This window comes from Corapipo altera, unplaced genomic scaffold, assembly GCF_003945725.1.
Source record: "Corapipo altera isolate COAL_440 unplaced genomic scaffold, ASM394572v1 1, whole genome shotgun sequence".
NCBI lineage: Eukaryota > Metazoa > Chordata > Aves > Passeriformes > Pipridae > Corapipo > Corapipo altera.
Window position 1 is genome coordinate 10,433,092 of NW_020884873.1, and position 16,716 is coordinate 10,449,807.

At 41.4% G+C, this 16,716-nt stretch overlaps 1 protein-coding gene across 1 annotated transcript in view; it reads right to left on the reverse strand.

Moving 5' to 3' along the window:
* AKR1D1 (aldo-keto reductase family 1 member D1) overlaps positions 1 to 16,716 on the reverse strand; it is a 35,183-nt gene that overhangs the window by 7,495 nt on the left and 10,972 nt on the right. The window contains exons 2-4 of the mRNA XM_027656385.1: positions 11,047 to 11,214; positions 6,563 to 6,679; positions 2,067 to 2,144 (exon numbers count right to left, since the gene is read on the reverse strand). Of these exons, the coding sequence (XP_027512186.1) occupies positions 2,067 to 2,144; positions 6,563 to 6,679; positions 11,047 to 11,214 (363 nt within the window). The remainder of the gene's footprint in view (positions 1 to 2,066; positions 2,145 to 6,562; positions 6,680 to 11,046; positions 11,215 to 16,716) is intronic.

Here is a 16,716-nt window from a genome sequence, read left to right on the forward strand (position 1 = left end):
CTGCCTGGAGAGTAGAAAGATTAACCCGAGATATAGATACTTTAATGCCAGGCATGTGCTTTCAAAGAGTTTTGCTTAATTTATGCTGCTTTAGCATAAAAGCTGGAGAAGGAAGAGTGAACAAAACATATTGCTTTCCTGATAAGTCAATTTACTCCTTTAGATTGTAAGACTCTTTTTCATATGAAGTGTCTATCTGGTGAAATCCCCTAAATATCTGGCAAGGCAAATGACAAAATCTTAACAGAAAACATCAGTACAGTATAAAGTAAAAAAAAAAAAAGAAGGGTTAGGGGAGAGAGGCATTCTAGGTATTTTGCATTTAGACAAATCCTAATAGATGAGAAATCCTTATGAATACTGGATATGAATAGGTGCCCTGGTCTTCATTAGCTTCATCTGCTGGGTTGTTAAAGGAAAAGGGGGTCCTTTCATATGGTCTTCCCATTTGCTCCCAGAAACTCTGCACACAAACAATTTAGTGACTGTTTGAGGCAGAGCAGACCCCACTGTGCAGCTGGATGCCCCTCCTACTGGTTTTGTTATTCCTTTCTGTCTCACAGGAGCTGAAAGCAGGGAGGTAAGAGGCACTGTGTGTTTGATGACCTCTAGTTGGCCTCATATGCTTTATATCACTTGGTGACAAGTCAGCAAATATAGTCATCTGGAGCCATTTTTGCCTGCTAGCACCATACTGAGAGAGTGAAATTATCTGGATTCAGTTGAGCCATTTTTATTTGGATTGATGTTGCTATTTGCAGGCACTCACCACCACCTTTTTTTCTCCACGCTTGTTAGCTGAAGAGAGTGGCCTGCTATAGCATAACCATTACAATAAGCACCAGCTCAAAGACAAAAACATAACAGTGCTGTGAGAGCTGTTGCTTTCAACATTTGAGCAACCAGACTGTGAAAAAGAGAGGGATGAACTGCATCAGTCAAAGACGAGTAAGCTTGGAAGACAAGCAGCTAACTTGGAAGTCTCTGTTCCCCCTGAAACTCAGTCTGGATGGCTCAGCAGGCAAGGGAAAGCTCAGTCCCACTCCAGGCCTTCTCCCGCTGAAATTTCACTCAGTCTCACCATTCTCCATCTCTTTCTGCTGTACCTTGAGTAGAGCTAAGCTGGCTCACAACTATCCAGATCTAGACAGTACAAGCTGAAGTGGACCATTTAGTAGCACCTATTATCCCTCTTAGTGTGAACTGGGCTGAATTAGCGATGCTTTTTCATCAGACCTGGTGCAGAAGGAGAGCTGAAGAGCTCTGGCCATGAACTAAAGAATGTTCACGTTCTTGAGAGAGAGAAATGTGAGGAGATTGCCAATTGCGCTTTCTGCCTCACCCAAAATACTGAGACCAAGTGGCAGCAGGCTTAAGGAAAGATTTGCCTACAGGTCTAGAACACATCACAAACAAATTTAGGATGCAATCTTTCAGGCAAATGCTACTTCCCTCCAAGTTTTCTAACCAGAAAAATCTTGTGTTCCCATCTGATAAGTAAATTTAGAAGTGAGTGAACTTGTTCTAATGGCAAGTGATGGCAAGGTCTTGGGCTTTGGTGGTTTTTTTTGAGAAGGAGAGAGGTTGGTTCTTTGGTGTTTTTTTTTTTTTTGTGTTTTTTTTTTTTTTTTTTTTGTTGAGTTTCAGGGCAAATTCTGTTTTTTCTTGAAGGTGAAAATTTTTTAGGTTTTTTTTTTTTTTTAAGAGGATCCAGTCTTTTCTTATGGCTCCAACTTTCTTTTTCTGTAAAGATCTGATAAAGGGGAAGGATTGGTAAAAACCTAATGATAAAAGCCTCAAGAAGCGAATGTAGAGTGCACTCTCTGAAAGAAGGAATGTGGATGTTGGATATTTCAACAGTGTTCTGTTTTGTTATAAAAGTAATTAAATGATAGAAAGAAGCAACATCCTTAGGGACAGAAGTCAAATCCATACATAGGAGCTAATAGAACCTGATCCATTTGCTCTGGTAAATGCTTCAACTATGTTTATGAAAACTGCAGATAAAATTGAGAATGAGGATCTGGGTTTTAAAGCATATATGGATGGGTGTTGTGTTTGCTTACCTCCCAAGTGGCACATAAGTTTGTCTCATGGTAGATAAATTTTCCATTTTCATCTTTTGGGTAGAGTGCATCTCCAGGCTGAAAAGTAAAACCACACTTTTGTGCTTTAAAGAAAAGTTTTTCACCCCTAAGTGCAAAGATTTTTCCACAGACTCTCTTTCTACTAGCAAACAACAACAAAAAATATTGAAAGGCTTTCCAAAACACCCTGAGTTCAACAGGTCATTCATGCTGGGCTTACCACATCCTTGACTGCTGGATTGCCCTTGGACACACTCCTGAACTGTCACATGAGCATACACTCAGCAGTTCCCGGATCGCCTTGTTTTTCAGTAAATTTTGACCTTTATGTTGGGGCATCCAAAGGACTAGTCTCCTTCCAAAGGGCTGGGTTAGAGTACCAGCCTGTATTCTCTTCTACTTCCCTCTTTTCTTCCTGGCCCTTCCCCTGATCACTACTTGTGTCCTAGGCACTGAGAAAGAGTGTCAGCTCAGTCCAGTTCCCAACAGCTGGATGGACAAAGAGCTACTAGGAGTAAAGGGTTACATGCATAGCTAACCTCTTAAGTGCATTATCCCCTTTCTTTGGGCACTAGAAACTCTTTCTTCTGATCTCTATACCCTACAGATTTCAGAGATGAGTTATGAGCTGTTACCTCATAAGGACAGCTTTCTCTTATTTGCTGGTCATTTCACTGCTGTTGTAGGCAATGCATTAACACCTCCCTCCCTATTGTCTGATCACAACTTCACTCTTTTTTTTTTTAACAACAACTCTTCATTGATGTTTGACATCTGATCTGACATCAAACGGCTACATTTCAAAGGGCTGGGTACAAGATGTTGACATGGTAACTCCTTGGGAACATGCAGCTGTGACTAATATGATCAGTAACTGGTACCTCCCAATTCAGTCAAGTTCAAATTCAAGGCATTTAATGGGAAAAGTGAGCATAAGGAAAACAGACTCAGATTCCAGAGGGCCAAGGTCTAAGTTACAGGTATAAGGCTCTATCTTCCAAATGTGCTGGTTTTCCCAGAATTCAACAAAGACAACTTGTTGCTTTTGTTGCTGTGTCTTGCTGGAAAAAAGAATATCTTGACTAGAAGGAAGTAGGTGGCTGTTGGGTACCTCTTTTTCTATTAGAAGGTAAAATTTGCCATCATAATCTGAGGTGGAGAAGCCCTTTTTACACCTCCCCCAGCCCCCCCCCTCCCCCCCGGTATTTTGGAACAAACCATTCATCCCCATGATACCCCAGCACATTCTCCAAGGACTGCAAGTTCAACATCCGGAAATTGTACTTCTTAAAGTTCAGGGGATGAATCTGAATTCGGGACTTTTTTACTCTGTTCCACTTCTAATTAATTAATTTTTATTCAACATTTTTTATAGTAGTCAATAGGCAACAATTACATTAGCTAATTTATCATCCTCTCATTTTTCTCTGTCGCTTGTGTTCTAACAAATGAACCAAGTCAGGATGAACGGCGCTTGAAGATGAACTTCTCTTGACTGAGATAAGTGGTGTCAACTATTGTGGATTTCTAGGGGGATCAACAGGTTTTCCTACCGCCATAAAACTGTGCAAGGTTCTGAAGTACAGTTGCCTCTGCTCAATGGTCTCCAGGTAGTACTTTCTCTACCAAGCTACCTTTTTATTCAAAGGAATTCCTGAATCAAAGAACTGTCTGAAGATGCGTAAAGTGCTGTGAGAAAGACAGTGATTTGACAGTGACAGGGTGGTGGTTATAGGGTCTTTGAAAAGGTCTTTCAGAAGTTGGTCACCTTTCTTAGCTCTGGGTTCTCATGAACTACACCATGTCAGTCATTTCCACTAATGTTGTTGTCTTCTCTTGCAGTTCTCTTGGAGGTAGCCTCACACTTTACACTGAATGTAAGGTGGCTTCCTAAGATGCTGCCCCATGAGCACTGAATATGTGTGGCAACACTGTACAGTCACTGCCACTATGCAGGGATCACATCTTATCATGTCATGTTCAAAGTCTGGAGGCACTCCAAAAGATATCAGACAACCTACTTGCCTGTTTAAAACACAGTAGTTTTAACCACTGAGAGGAAAAGCCCTGCTCCCATTATAAAACTTTTCTCACCAACACAGACGCAGGAAGTCAGGTCTGCAAATCCCATTGCTTTCATAAAATGGTCTTTGACAAGCAGGCTTTCTCAAGAGAGCAAATTCAACAACTTGTGAATGCCTGTTCTATAAGCAGAAGGCAATATGTAGTCAAATAGTGAGGCCACCGGTCTCTCTTGGGTTATTCTTTCAAAATGACAAGATACTTAGATGAGACTTTTTCAATGTAAGGCTAAAATACCTGCTTTTCTGACAGATCATGGAATAATTCAGCTGGGAGGGATTTGCAGATCATTTAATGCACAGGTACCTGCTTATAATAAATCAGTCATCTGAGCAGAGTCTCTTACAAAATCTGCTAGTGGGTATGAGCTCCCCAAGCAGAGGGCACGTGGTGGCCAGCAGGAGACCTGTTCCTGCTGGTCATCTACCTTGCTTGATTAGAGGGGCTTGAGCACCACTGTTGGGGTCTAAAGGCAGTAAGGACAAAAAGTCCTAAATGGGGAATCTACATGAGGGAAAAATACAGGGAGCTGCAGGCTAATGTTGGTAGGTCAGTGAACAATGTCACCCCAGGCCATTCTTAAGCCACTGAAAAATGCTAGCATGGTGGGGCTTTCCTTCTCTGAGGGGTGCTGTCTGAAACCAGATTGCTCTTACTCTGCCTGAAAGTCCCTATGACAGCTTGCACCAGTGGCTGGGCTCTGCAGGGGCATGTTTCTTACTGTTTTCAGAGCAGGACTTTAAATTCTGTCTCAGGTACTTCACTGGTTGCAAGCAGAGACTGCTTTTGCTAGAAGGCTTTGGGAGAGACAGGAAAGCACCAATGTTTGCAGATTAGAGGAGAGTAGGAGTTTGTTAGCATCACACCTGCATACCAAAGGCAAGCATCACACCCAGGATGGGTGTATTTGTGAGAGAGGGAGCAAAGGAAGGAAACCTGTCACCATTGCAAAAGGATGGTTTTTTTCTTTCTGTATTTGGCACAAAAAAAAAAGTATATTTCTCAGGCAGAAAGTGACTTCTTTTTTTCTCTCCTCTCATGGGGGACATGAATGAATCTCTAGGTCTGCTACTCCTTTAACAATTCAAGACTGTTGATACAAGCCTCAGGGAGTCAGATGTACATTACTTTAAAGCCAGCTGTCTATATCTTTATATTGTGAGACAATGACCTTCACTATGTGGGAGAATGAACTACTAGAGAATACAAACATAGGCAAAGGGAAACAGGAAATTGCTAGTGGTGGGAAATTTTCAAAAATGTACCCAAAAAGATTCCATACATGTGACTGTATAAATAAAATTTTAATATTAGAGTCTGGTTACTCCTATACAGGTCTTACTAGGGTATGGCTTCCTCAGGGGAAAAAGTACTGCAGATCTAAGATGATAACCTCATTGATAAACTTCTTCCTATCTGATACTTCTGGTAGTTTGGAGTCTGTAGCAAAATATGATTTTAATAATCAGAGAACTACCTTCCTTGCAAAAGGAGGCCAGTTTAGAGCTTAAACATCTCTCAGAAACAATTAGCCAGCTAATTGCCTGACCTTATTCTCTCTAAGAAAAGGGATTTAATTAGTTCAAAACCACTTAAATGTTTTGAATACCATACTTCTCATTTCAGTATTATTTTGTTTGCCTTTATATCATGTGCTTGTAGAGGAAAATTGTAAAGCAAGTTACAAAGAGCTGTGAAACCAGAGTTTGTGGACTTACAAGAGCTGGTTGCAAGGAAAGAGGCATAAAACTCTGATGTGAACTCCTTACCTTGAAAGGTTTTACCTATAAGTTGCCCATAGCCAGCAGTATGAAGGGATATCAGACTTTAACTTTTGAGAGTGAGAGATGGACAACCCATATTTGGGACCAGCTGTGGTCTAGTGAAGCTGTCTGAGAGGAGCACTGCAGTTACAAAGATTAAGATCATAATCATGGCTTGCCCAGTGGCTTTAATCTGGGACAGAGTAAAGAAACCAACTTAGTAGTTTTTCCCCCTTTCCTGCTCCAAACTTTGCCCCTTGTGTATTGCTGTTTTATATAACTTCTTTCCTCCAGTGACTCGCTCCTCATGGCTCAGAGAGGATTTGGACACATACACTGTTCCAGCTACAGTATTTCTTCAGCAGAGGAAATGCTCTAACCCCAGTTAGGAGACCTGTCCTTCCACTAGAAAGACTCTATGCAACAGCTGTCATTTACTGTTCTCACACCACCTATAAGCCTCTCTTTGTGTGGGCAGTGCACAGAAATACATGCATGCAGTATACACAAAACATTACCTGGTCAAAGTGCTATTGTCAACATAGGCTGGAAGTTGCAAGGAATATGTGGGATGGAGACCCTGGCAGGAGCCAAGTTCATGCACTTTTTTCAAGCAATTTTTCTTTTTACCTTGAAAGCCATCGGCAGCTCAATAATGTAGAGGTCAACGTAGTCCAGCTGCAGGATCTTCAGTGTCTTCTCCAGTGTGGGACGCACCAGCTCTGGTGGGTGGCAGGTATTCCACAGCTGGGGAGGCAAGCACAGGCTCTTTTCTAGGTGCCAGCAGGAACAGTGAGCCAGCTGAAGCCCCCCAGCACACACTCAATCCTTCACTCCTCAATCCCTCTTGTCCTCCTGACAGATCCCGTTATGCACAGTGCAAAGACATTGTCGTTTACACCACTGCAAGGCAAAGGTGAGGGGCCTTACCCTGTCCTCTGTCAGAGCCAGGTGTGGAGGTCAAGACAGGAATTCTTGCCCAGGGCTGATGTAGTGTTGACTCGGTAAAGCCATCACGCATTTGTTTATTACAACACAAGTTCTTCTGAGCTGAGTATATTACAAACTCTTGCTCAATGAACTTAGGAAGATTCCTTTTGTTTTCCAAGCATATGCTTTCACTAGAAAACTCAGTTCCCACAAGGAATCTGTGGTCAGTTTTATGCAGAAGTTCAGATCACGTGAGTTAGCAGTTGAACAGCCAAGCACCCAGCACAAAGAGAATCTCTTGGTTCTCTCCTGTGGTCGTGGAGCCCGAGTGACTGCCTGACCTAGTGAAGTTTTTGTTTACTCCCCAGTCCTCACCAAAAGATGTATTTGTGTTTAGTTCTTGCAACGCAGGTGTGACTAGTTAAAGCAGTCTAAACCTCTTTAATCCCACTGCTTCCTTGCTGGGTTGTGGATTATGTTTAGTTGGTTACTGTTCAGCACTACCTCTAACTGAACTCTGCTGATGCAAATCTCTTGCAAGAATAAAACCATAGCATGGTAATTAGTAATCAAGAGCCCTCTGTGAACTGATTGTTGCAGTCAAACCCCCCAAAACTCAAAATTAACACACAATAGAAGGTTTAAACTGCCATTTGAATGCACAAAATAAGATGGACTATTTTAATTTCTTTTTTTTTCAACACACAAAACTGATATGTGGAGTCATGTTGAAGTTTTTGTCACTTTTGTTTGCTGGAACAACCTGATGTTTGCTGGTATGGTCATTGTCTAGTGAGTTCAGCCTCCAAATCTGACAGCCACTGAATGCCAAGGTACAGAATGAATTTGTTCCTAAGACACAAAACACTTGAATTGCCATTTTTGGGAGAAGATGTTGATTATAGGTCCTAAAGGGTATAGCCTGGGTAAGTTTTAAGGTATTTAAGATGCTTGGCTCTGTTTTGTTTTGTTTCCAACTGAGTTATAGTTATTCCCTGGGAAAACCACCTGCTAGTTCTGCCAGCAGAGGCAAGAACACATTGTCTTGAGCTTAAGTTGTACTGAAAGCAGCACGTCTGACCCCGCTCTAAGCTGACAAACCAAAACAAGGTTTGGCACCTGGGAAGTCATACTAGGCCTTCCCCAGCTGTATGCTGCAAGGTGTGAAGAGTTTACGGTCAATAGACAGTGGAAAGAGGCTGAGATGTACTACAGTAAAGGGACCGAGGTCCTGTTCTCAAGTTTTAAGTTGTGCCACTGGATTTCCTGAAAGATTTTGGTCTATGTGTTTTTTAAGCGTTTTACATGTAAAATGAACTTAACTTGTATTTAAGTTCGGAATTGTAGACCCTTCATGTTCAGTTTGTTTTGTTACTGTGGTTTAGAAATTTGATAACCTGAGGTATATGCTAGTTTAGAAGCAGTTTTTCCAAGTGCCCTTTCTAACTCAGTGCTATTGAGCTCAGCACTTGCTAGTGAGTATACTTCCCTTTAAAAAACTGCAGAGTTCTAAAGAAACAGCCTTTAAAAACAGCAAACATTTGTACTATGTCAATACATTGATGCCATGGAAACTTGGGAGTTTCATAACTGTTTTCATGATTTGTACAAGTTATTGTATTATCTACCTAAGTAGAACCCGTGTAGATGTTAGAGCAGTAGTCAAAGCTGCCAGTTGGCTTTGGCATTTTAGGACACCACATTTCCTGGAAATGTTACTTCTAGTTTAATGAAAGAAATATCCTGGGATGAAAGAGGAGACCAGAAAGGTCTTGCTGTATAAGCCAAGTGAGATGCTGGCAGTTGATATAAAACCTCTAAAATTTCTGGATGCTGAGCTGCTCTGCCTGATCAGCCAGCCAGAAGTGAGAGCCAAGTGCAAGTGCTGATGATTTCAACTGGCAGATGCAGCCCGATCACACCAGGTCACTGTTCCAGTAACACTGCCACTCAGCAGGGCTGCTCTTGTTAGTCCCTGCTGACACATCAGCCTTCCATCTGCATCATCTTTGCTTAAGGAAAGGTCTGCATGAGGGGCTTGAGGCTGAAGGGTCTTGGGAATTTCCAGTACTTGTGATGTCAATAAGGCAGAAAAAACCCCCAACTTCTGTTGTGCTTGACTGCTTCCAAGAATGCAACAGCTCGTGTCAGTCACTTACCAATCAATGCCTGATGTATCTACTGGTGGTTTGATATTTGCCAGTAGTTTTTAAGACCCATAAGTTTGTGAGGTACATAAAACTAAAGATATATAAACCCATAAGGCAAGGGACATCCATTCCCACTCTTCCTGGGAAGTTCAGGGCTCCTGTGAAAGTGTTCAGTGAAACCTGTGAAAATCCTGGATTGTGATGGGTTGAATAGGTTGAAGAATATTTTCCACTTCTGCCTTTGAACCCTAAATTTAAAGGCTGCAGAATCACTGCAGTGAGCTATCATCCTGAGCACCTGAAATTTTGTCAAGCACGAACAGAACACAACAATAAAGTAAATCCATGAGTGTCTTATCTCACAGAGACAAGGCAGGCTGGGACCACAGGCATGGATTGTCATGGTACTCTGTGTTGCAGCCCCATGGCTTACAGAATCTGCAGTTTTGCAGGTAACTCAATGTTTAAGTAGTGATTATCAACTAGAAGAATAATCTAGTGATTAGATCAGACAACTGAATATAGAAAGGTTTAATAATAAAGTAAGTTTGGAAATTTTACTGGGAGGTGTGCTTTTACAGACTCTAAAGGTTGATATGGGAAAATAAACTGCAGAGGCAGAAGCTGAAAAAGTTAAAATACTCAGATTTGTTGGGACATCTGATTCTAACCTTTTGGCATGACTTGGTGGGTTTGATTTGAAATATTACTGATAATTTGCAGTAGTGAAACTATCAAACAGACGAAACCAAATATTTTCACTGATCCAAATCAACATATTTGACATACGAGAGACTGACAAACTTCCCTGATAAAGGCAGAAATTTTGAGGACATGAAGTTTTTCTCAGGATGGCAAGGTTGCTACCAGCAGAATCAGGCACGAAACTTGGAAAAGAGTCACATATTTTACAGATTGGAAGTTGCGGTAGTTGGATATTGGTCTATAGCTGCTGAAAATCCACTTGGTCTGTAAACTACCCAATACAAAGCTTAGTTTCCCAGATCATAGAACTTAACTAAATTGCTCACAGTGTTTTATCTCATGGGATCTTTCACTCTAGGAACAGTGTTTATTTGCAAGTCTGTTGAGTAACTTTTGTGGATTACGTCTTATTTGGGAAAGGAGAAAGGGAAAATATTAGGCTAATATGTTCAAAGAAGCACTGCAGGAAGGGCAATTTGAGGCCATAAGCTCCCTTAAAAACTGGATGGGAACCATCAACCCTTATTCTGCAATGTGCAGTGAGTTTTCTTGTACCTAGGATATAGTTATTGAAGTTGTAACAGCTTTTGTCAGACACCTCATTGGACAAGGGATTTGATTCTTCTAGGAGAGAGTCAATTTTTACAGCTAAGACTGTAAAGTATTAACTAGTTCATGCATTACTCCAGCCTCATTGCTCTAGAGCAGGAGTGTAATGACATCTTCTCTCCAAGTAAGTTGATTCATCATCGTAGAACTTTTTAATGACAGGTGATACAGTAACTAAGGGTGTAGCTTGATGAGTAATTTTCTGGCAGTAATACCAATGTAAGCACTTGCTGTTCTCCCATACTTAGACACTGGCATGCACATGCTTGCTCCCACCCCTTTCATTGTGCAACCTCATGGCAAACCTGTACAGGGAATCACTCTGACAGAAAATAACTCGTTGGTAGGATCATTGTCCAGACCAGGCTCAGTGTGTGGCTATAAAAATGTGCATGACAGCACAGTGTGTGGTACAGTAACAGTTTAGGCAACACGGCCGAGTGTAGCAATGGTCTTAACTTGCAGGTACCTAAGCAGAATGGATGCTGCATGTTCCCATTGCTATCAGAGATTTAAACAGAGAACAACAGTGATTCCTGTGCCTAACAGAAAAGAGAGTTTTCATAAAGATCTGAGGCATTATGGTAATGCTAGGAAAGAAAAGTAAAGGATGTTGGATCTGGAAGGAAACATGCCAGATGTTGACCACCGGCATTCTTAAGAAAGACCATTCACGGAAATCCTGGATTTAGTGTAAATAATCTGAGCACAGCTTCTCACCTTGCCACAGTAAAAAATGTCTTCTCGCTTGATCTTTCCTTCAGCAATCTTCTCCCGGATGGCTTGTCCCACTTCATGCTCATTGAAGTAGACAAAGGCACCGTCGATGTGGCGGTAGCCAGCATCAATGGCAATCTTCACTGCCTCCAGACAGGTACCCTTGGGGGTCTGATGGGAGAAGAATAAACATAGCTTCAGCCTCCTGCTCACCTCCCCTTCAATGCTACAGAGTCACTGCGATATGCACAAGATTCATGCTGAAATTCATCCAGTCTGACCACCCCTTACCTCCCCAGATACCTGTGTTTCAATTTCTAAATAAAAAGTGCTGTGCACTTTTCCTCAAAACTGTTGTGAATGTAGAATTGGACTGGAAAAAGCAAAGCAAAGCAAAAAATTTTCTGTGCTGTGAAAGAGAGGGTACTAGAATCCTCAGAAAGTAGAATTGCATGTATTTTATATAAAAATTATTTCAGAAATTCTTATCTAGAGAGCAAGGACTTTCCTATAACAGCCATTTGATAAAATTCCTTACTCAAGTGGAAGATGACTTTCTGGTTGAGCAGATCTGGTCAACCACCTGTTGATCAAAGGCTGTTTGAATACCTTAGACCTCTCAGCAGTGCAGAAATTTGGATTTGACTTCTTTGTCCTCAAATCAACTTACCATTGGTGGTAGCACAATCCTAAGGGTGATAGCTCAGGACTGTCTACTGATATTCCCAGTTCTAGACAGTTCCTTTATTGTGTAGTTAAGAACCAGTAGTTGTCTTAATACACATTTTTATACATTTTATTTCTTCAGTTTAAGATGAGCCCAAGAAACCTCCTAAAAAGTCCAAGTGACATTTTTGTACTGTGTACTGTGTTTATATTTACTCATCATTGCCAAAATTCAGAATAAGCTTGTTTTTTCATAACAGTCATATTTTCCATTAGCCACTGTGGCAAGCAAAATTACACGTAGGCTAAACCAAGCAAAAAAGCATAAAACTGGTTACTGAAATTATTGTTCTGGACACTGGAATTGTACTGAAAACATCTTATTGTTCCTACACTTTGTATAATGAGAGAGCAGCTCTAAGGTGGTCAAGGGCTCTCAGCAACATGCAGCAAGACTATTCTCCCACCCTTTTCATGGGCATTGCTCTCCTGTGACAGGGATATCTGATTCACTTTAAGAAAAAGAGAAATAGGGGGAGTCAACTTGCTCTGCTCTGTTGTTGCCTGTCAGCAACAAATGCCAAGAGTTGAATTCTGCAACCTGCAAGTGCAAGGCCAAAACCACACGGCTTCTCCTATGAAGAAAACAGATGTCAGAGACATCTGGAAATGAGAAGGTACAAAGAGAACGTCAAATTTGTTGGTTTTGCTGATGCCAAGGGAAGACAAGAAGCAGGACTGGCAATAAGCGTTGTTAGGAAGGACCACTTTTCACCACAGCAATGGCTCTCTCTGTCCTTTTACAGCTGCCACTGGCTTGGCTGTCCAGGAGTTTGCCATGAAATAAACAGCTGTTCTTCCATCACCTGATGAATTAGGTGTGAAACTCGTAGCTGCTATAGGATGCTTCAGTGATCAAGGACATTGGTCTTCCCTTCCATGCTCATGTGAGAAAGGTCTATGAAGGATTCCTGCAGGCGCATGAGGGTCAACTTCTCTCTTTCAGTCCTAGAGCTGTGGGCTGGTGACAGACTAGTCTAGGATAATAGGACTATATTCCAGCCTGCTTCCTCTGCTCTTCAGTGTCCCATACGACTGACTGCTGTTGGACACAAACGGACCAACTTCTGTTTGGGCTTGTGGGGATTTTCTGCTCCAGCACACAGTGCCCAGAGGTTACTTAAAATTAAAAGCCGCTCACGCTTGCCCTGATTTATGACGAACATGAGTGAGAGCTCAGAGGCAAAAGTGGCACAATTTGGCACTCTACAGTATTTACAGCAGTGATGATGCAATGCTGTTTGCTTAATTGAGAGAGACAACGAAACACTTGTTTCAGTGCTTTGCTGCTTTTGTTGTGGGAGCCTCCCAAAAGCATGCTCGGGCCCTGACAGGGCCCTTTCCTAGTTGTTAGTAGGTTGTAATGAAGACCATGGCAGCCAACAGCCTTTCAGGACGAGTCAATGGCTAGTTTTCACTTGGGGCATGTTGGGCAGCATTACAGAAGTGTGAGGCATGGAGTAGTGACAACCTCCAACATGTTCGCTGCTTTGTCCCTGCCTGAACCTGCAAAGAAAGATTTGAGAAAGGCATCAGGAAGAAAGCTCTGACATGAGTATTACAAGCCTGCTGTTACTGATGACAGTAACCTCAGACCTCTGCCCCAGCAATGAGCCGCACAAGGCTGTAGCCGCAGTTGCAAAGCTCGAACTGATTAGCGCAGAACAGGACTCAGCTTAAAAGTCTGGTGAGCTCAAGTTTAAGTGATGATTAGTTGTCTGAAAGTGAAATGTATTTCCAAATTGCAGTCAGTGTTTCCTCTCTGAAACCTGATTTTTGAAACTATGTGACTTTTAGATTGCTTCAGCCTGTTTTACCATTCAAGTGTATGAAAGCAGAACATTTAGAGGAAAGTGATGCATTAACCTTAATTCAGATTTTAAGAATTTTTTTTTTTTTTACTTTTTTCATTTGTTGAAGAGCCTGAAAATGGGGCGTGAACCTGGTACCAGAATTTTCTCTTCTTTTTGCATGCTTGAGAGATTGCATGAACACAGCTCCCTGTTGTTTCCTGAACTGTAAACCAAACTCCATAAAGTAAGGAAACAACGATTATTGAGTTGCATCTTTTCTTGGGCACCAGGGCCACTTTGGTCAGTAAGAAAAGCAGAAGGAATAGGTTGGGAAAGGTAGAGTCTCACATATAAGGGAACAGCACAATTGCAAACTTGGGAGAAGAGTAGAATACAGAAAAATGAGAAAGCTTGCAATTACTGCAACTGCTTTTGGCTGAAGCAGTTGACTCTAGTTAGAGCTGAACTTCTACGTGTTTCTTAATTTTTGCACGGGACTTACATCTGTACAAACAATCTTGTGAAAGACTCCTCCATCTCAAGGAATAATCTTATTCTTCAGGGGCTTGGAGAGGCTTTTTTTTGGATCAGGCCTTGATTACCAATGGCTAGAGATGGGTTTACATTAAATATAAATATTTTCATTGCACCAGTTCATTTAATCTGATGTGGTATATTAGTTCTGACAGATTCTGGTCTAAGGTGCTCCATATAAAAATGCAAAGCAACCTAGGGAACAGTTTTTGGAAAATTCTGCCTCTATTGAACCATCCCAGCTGAAGGTCTGAGACATCTGTGAGTCTGGAAACTTTATACCATATGTTAACTTTCATTCTAATGGAGAAACTATCATTTTTAGGATTTCATGTGTTTAATCCTTCCAAGTCCTGCACTAATAGGCTGTGGTAAACTGTGCTGATGAGTTGCACAGGCTAGTCATGTTGTGGTATTGCCGTTTTTTAGAAGTGTTTCCTTAAATGTCATATCTTGTTCCATTGTCTCCTGACAGACCATACTAAAGTTGGATGACTCAGATCACCACTGCTCGTACATCCTTCTGTCAGAGAAGGTACAAACCTGGATCTTTTCTCTCTACCTTGCTGCTCAGCTTGAGGTGTTTTAATCTCTTCTGTCTTTCATGGAATTAAAGTCTTTAGTAGTGACCAGATCAGAGATTAACAACTGAAACCCAACTTTTATTTGAGTGTAGATAGAAGTTTATGATATGACTATGTTGTATAAGGACCAGCACCACTCCAACCACAGCACCTGGTAGAGCAGTATCTCCCAGGCTATTTGGCCATGGAGCAGCCACCCTTACTTGGAATCCCAGACCTCTTCCTTCTCCTTGCTGCAGGTTATACTCACTAGGGTCTGCTATCTAAAATGCAGTTGCCTATGCTGTCTACTCATTCCAGGTAGGCCTTTATTCTTGTACCATTCCCAAATAAGCAGGGCTCACATATAGAGAAGTAGAAATACCAGATGAGGTACTGAAATGTCTCCATGCCGTAAACTCTTTGTGCTTTGTCAGTAGTAATTCAGGACTCTTTGGTTTTGGCCTTAAGACAAATCTTTGCTTTTTATTACTTTTTATTTAAGTGTAGATAAGAGCTATGCTTGATCCTTAGCTATAATAAATGTTTCAGCTTCTAATCAGTGTGCCCTACAACTATGCCACTTTGATCAAGGACTTGTTTTAGAAATGGAATTTTATAACCACTTGTACACTGTAAGTCAGATATTTATCGTCAGTGTTCTTGCAGTCAGTCACTGATTTGTGCCAAAAAAGGTACTAAATTTATTACGTTTTATGATAAAAGAAAAACTTCTTGATTGACTAGAACAATTTGCCCCATCACTAATAAATTTCTTCTATAGCATCTATGTTAAAGATCATAAAGTTTAAGGAAACAATACACACAATTATTCCCTCTCTCAATCAATAGCTTGTAAACCTGCTGATTTACCACCACACATGGTAGATTAAACCAATATCAGTATCCTTCAGGCTCCATGGTAAATAAATGGAACAGAAGGGATGGGGGAGCAGACTCAGATATGCACCTTCACTGGAAGAAATGAAGCAGCCATTTGGCCCCTTCTCCATAGATGAAGTAGCCAACTGGACAGTTACCACTTTCTGTGAGTCTGAAAAAGCAATGTGCTTCATCAGTCCTGTCTGTCTGAAAGGGTCTGCTCTCTTTTTCCTCTGAGACCATAAACTTTCTTATTTTTTAATGTTTATTCCAGACACCTTCCATCACATCCCATTTTGTCAAAAACTATTTTCCCTACCGTAGCAAATGAACAGTTGCAGTTTTGTTCATGATTGTATATGACCAAGCCACAGGAGAATATTTTTGTGCAGGCATACCCATGAATTTTTCTCTTCCCTCTCAAGTAGAACAGTATTTGCTCAGCAGTGTTAGTGGTTTTCCAAATTATTACTGTTATTTAAGTGTCACAGTTCAGCTGCCCTCCAATTCTTTTGCTTTTTCTACAGCATCTTTTTCTGGTCAGCAATTTCCATTGGCTTTCCAGCTGATTAAGAGGGTTATCTCCAAAGACAAAGCTAACAGCACACATTGGTGGTAGACTCTAATCTTGCAAAACCACGCCACTGCTTGTATGTCTTAACATCACTATTGTAATTTATTCTTTGTTAGTCCACACAGTAAAGGAAAACAGTCTGACTCAGGCTCCCAGATTCTGCTCCACCTTGTTTCACATGCACAGCTTTATGGAGTTGCACCAGTGTCAGCAGCACATGAGAGCTGAGGAAGCACCACTTTAGGGAAGTGCTTTAGGGAAAGTGCCCTTTACCTTTCCTGAGCATCTCACCTGGTTAGTGCAATGTTATCCAGTCCCTCAGCTGGAAATAACAATCCTAGGAAGAAAAGCTTGAGGTGTTAGGAGACACAGGGCCATCTCCTGGAAAAATTCTGAGCTTAACTGCAGCAGAATTATACAAGAGAACCAAACTGTGGGCCAAGCGGAGTCCTAACCTATAATTTGAGATGTGGAGCCGCTGTTTAGGAATCTTAGTCAGCTAAATACAGGAAGGAGAAAGTAGGTACATTCCTGGGCTCAGAGCCTCCTTCACCAGAGCTCGGCACTCACACACAAATTCTTATGCAAGTTTCTAGAAGCC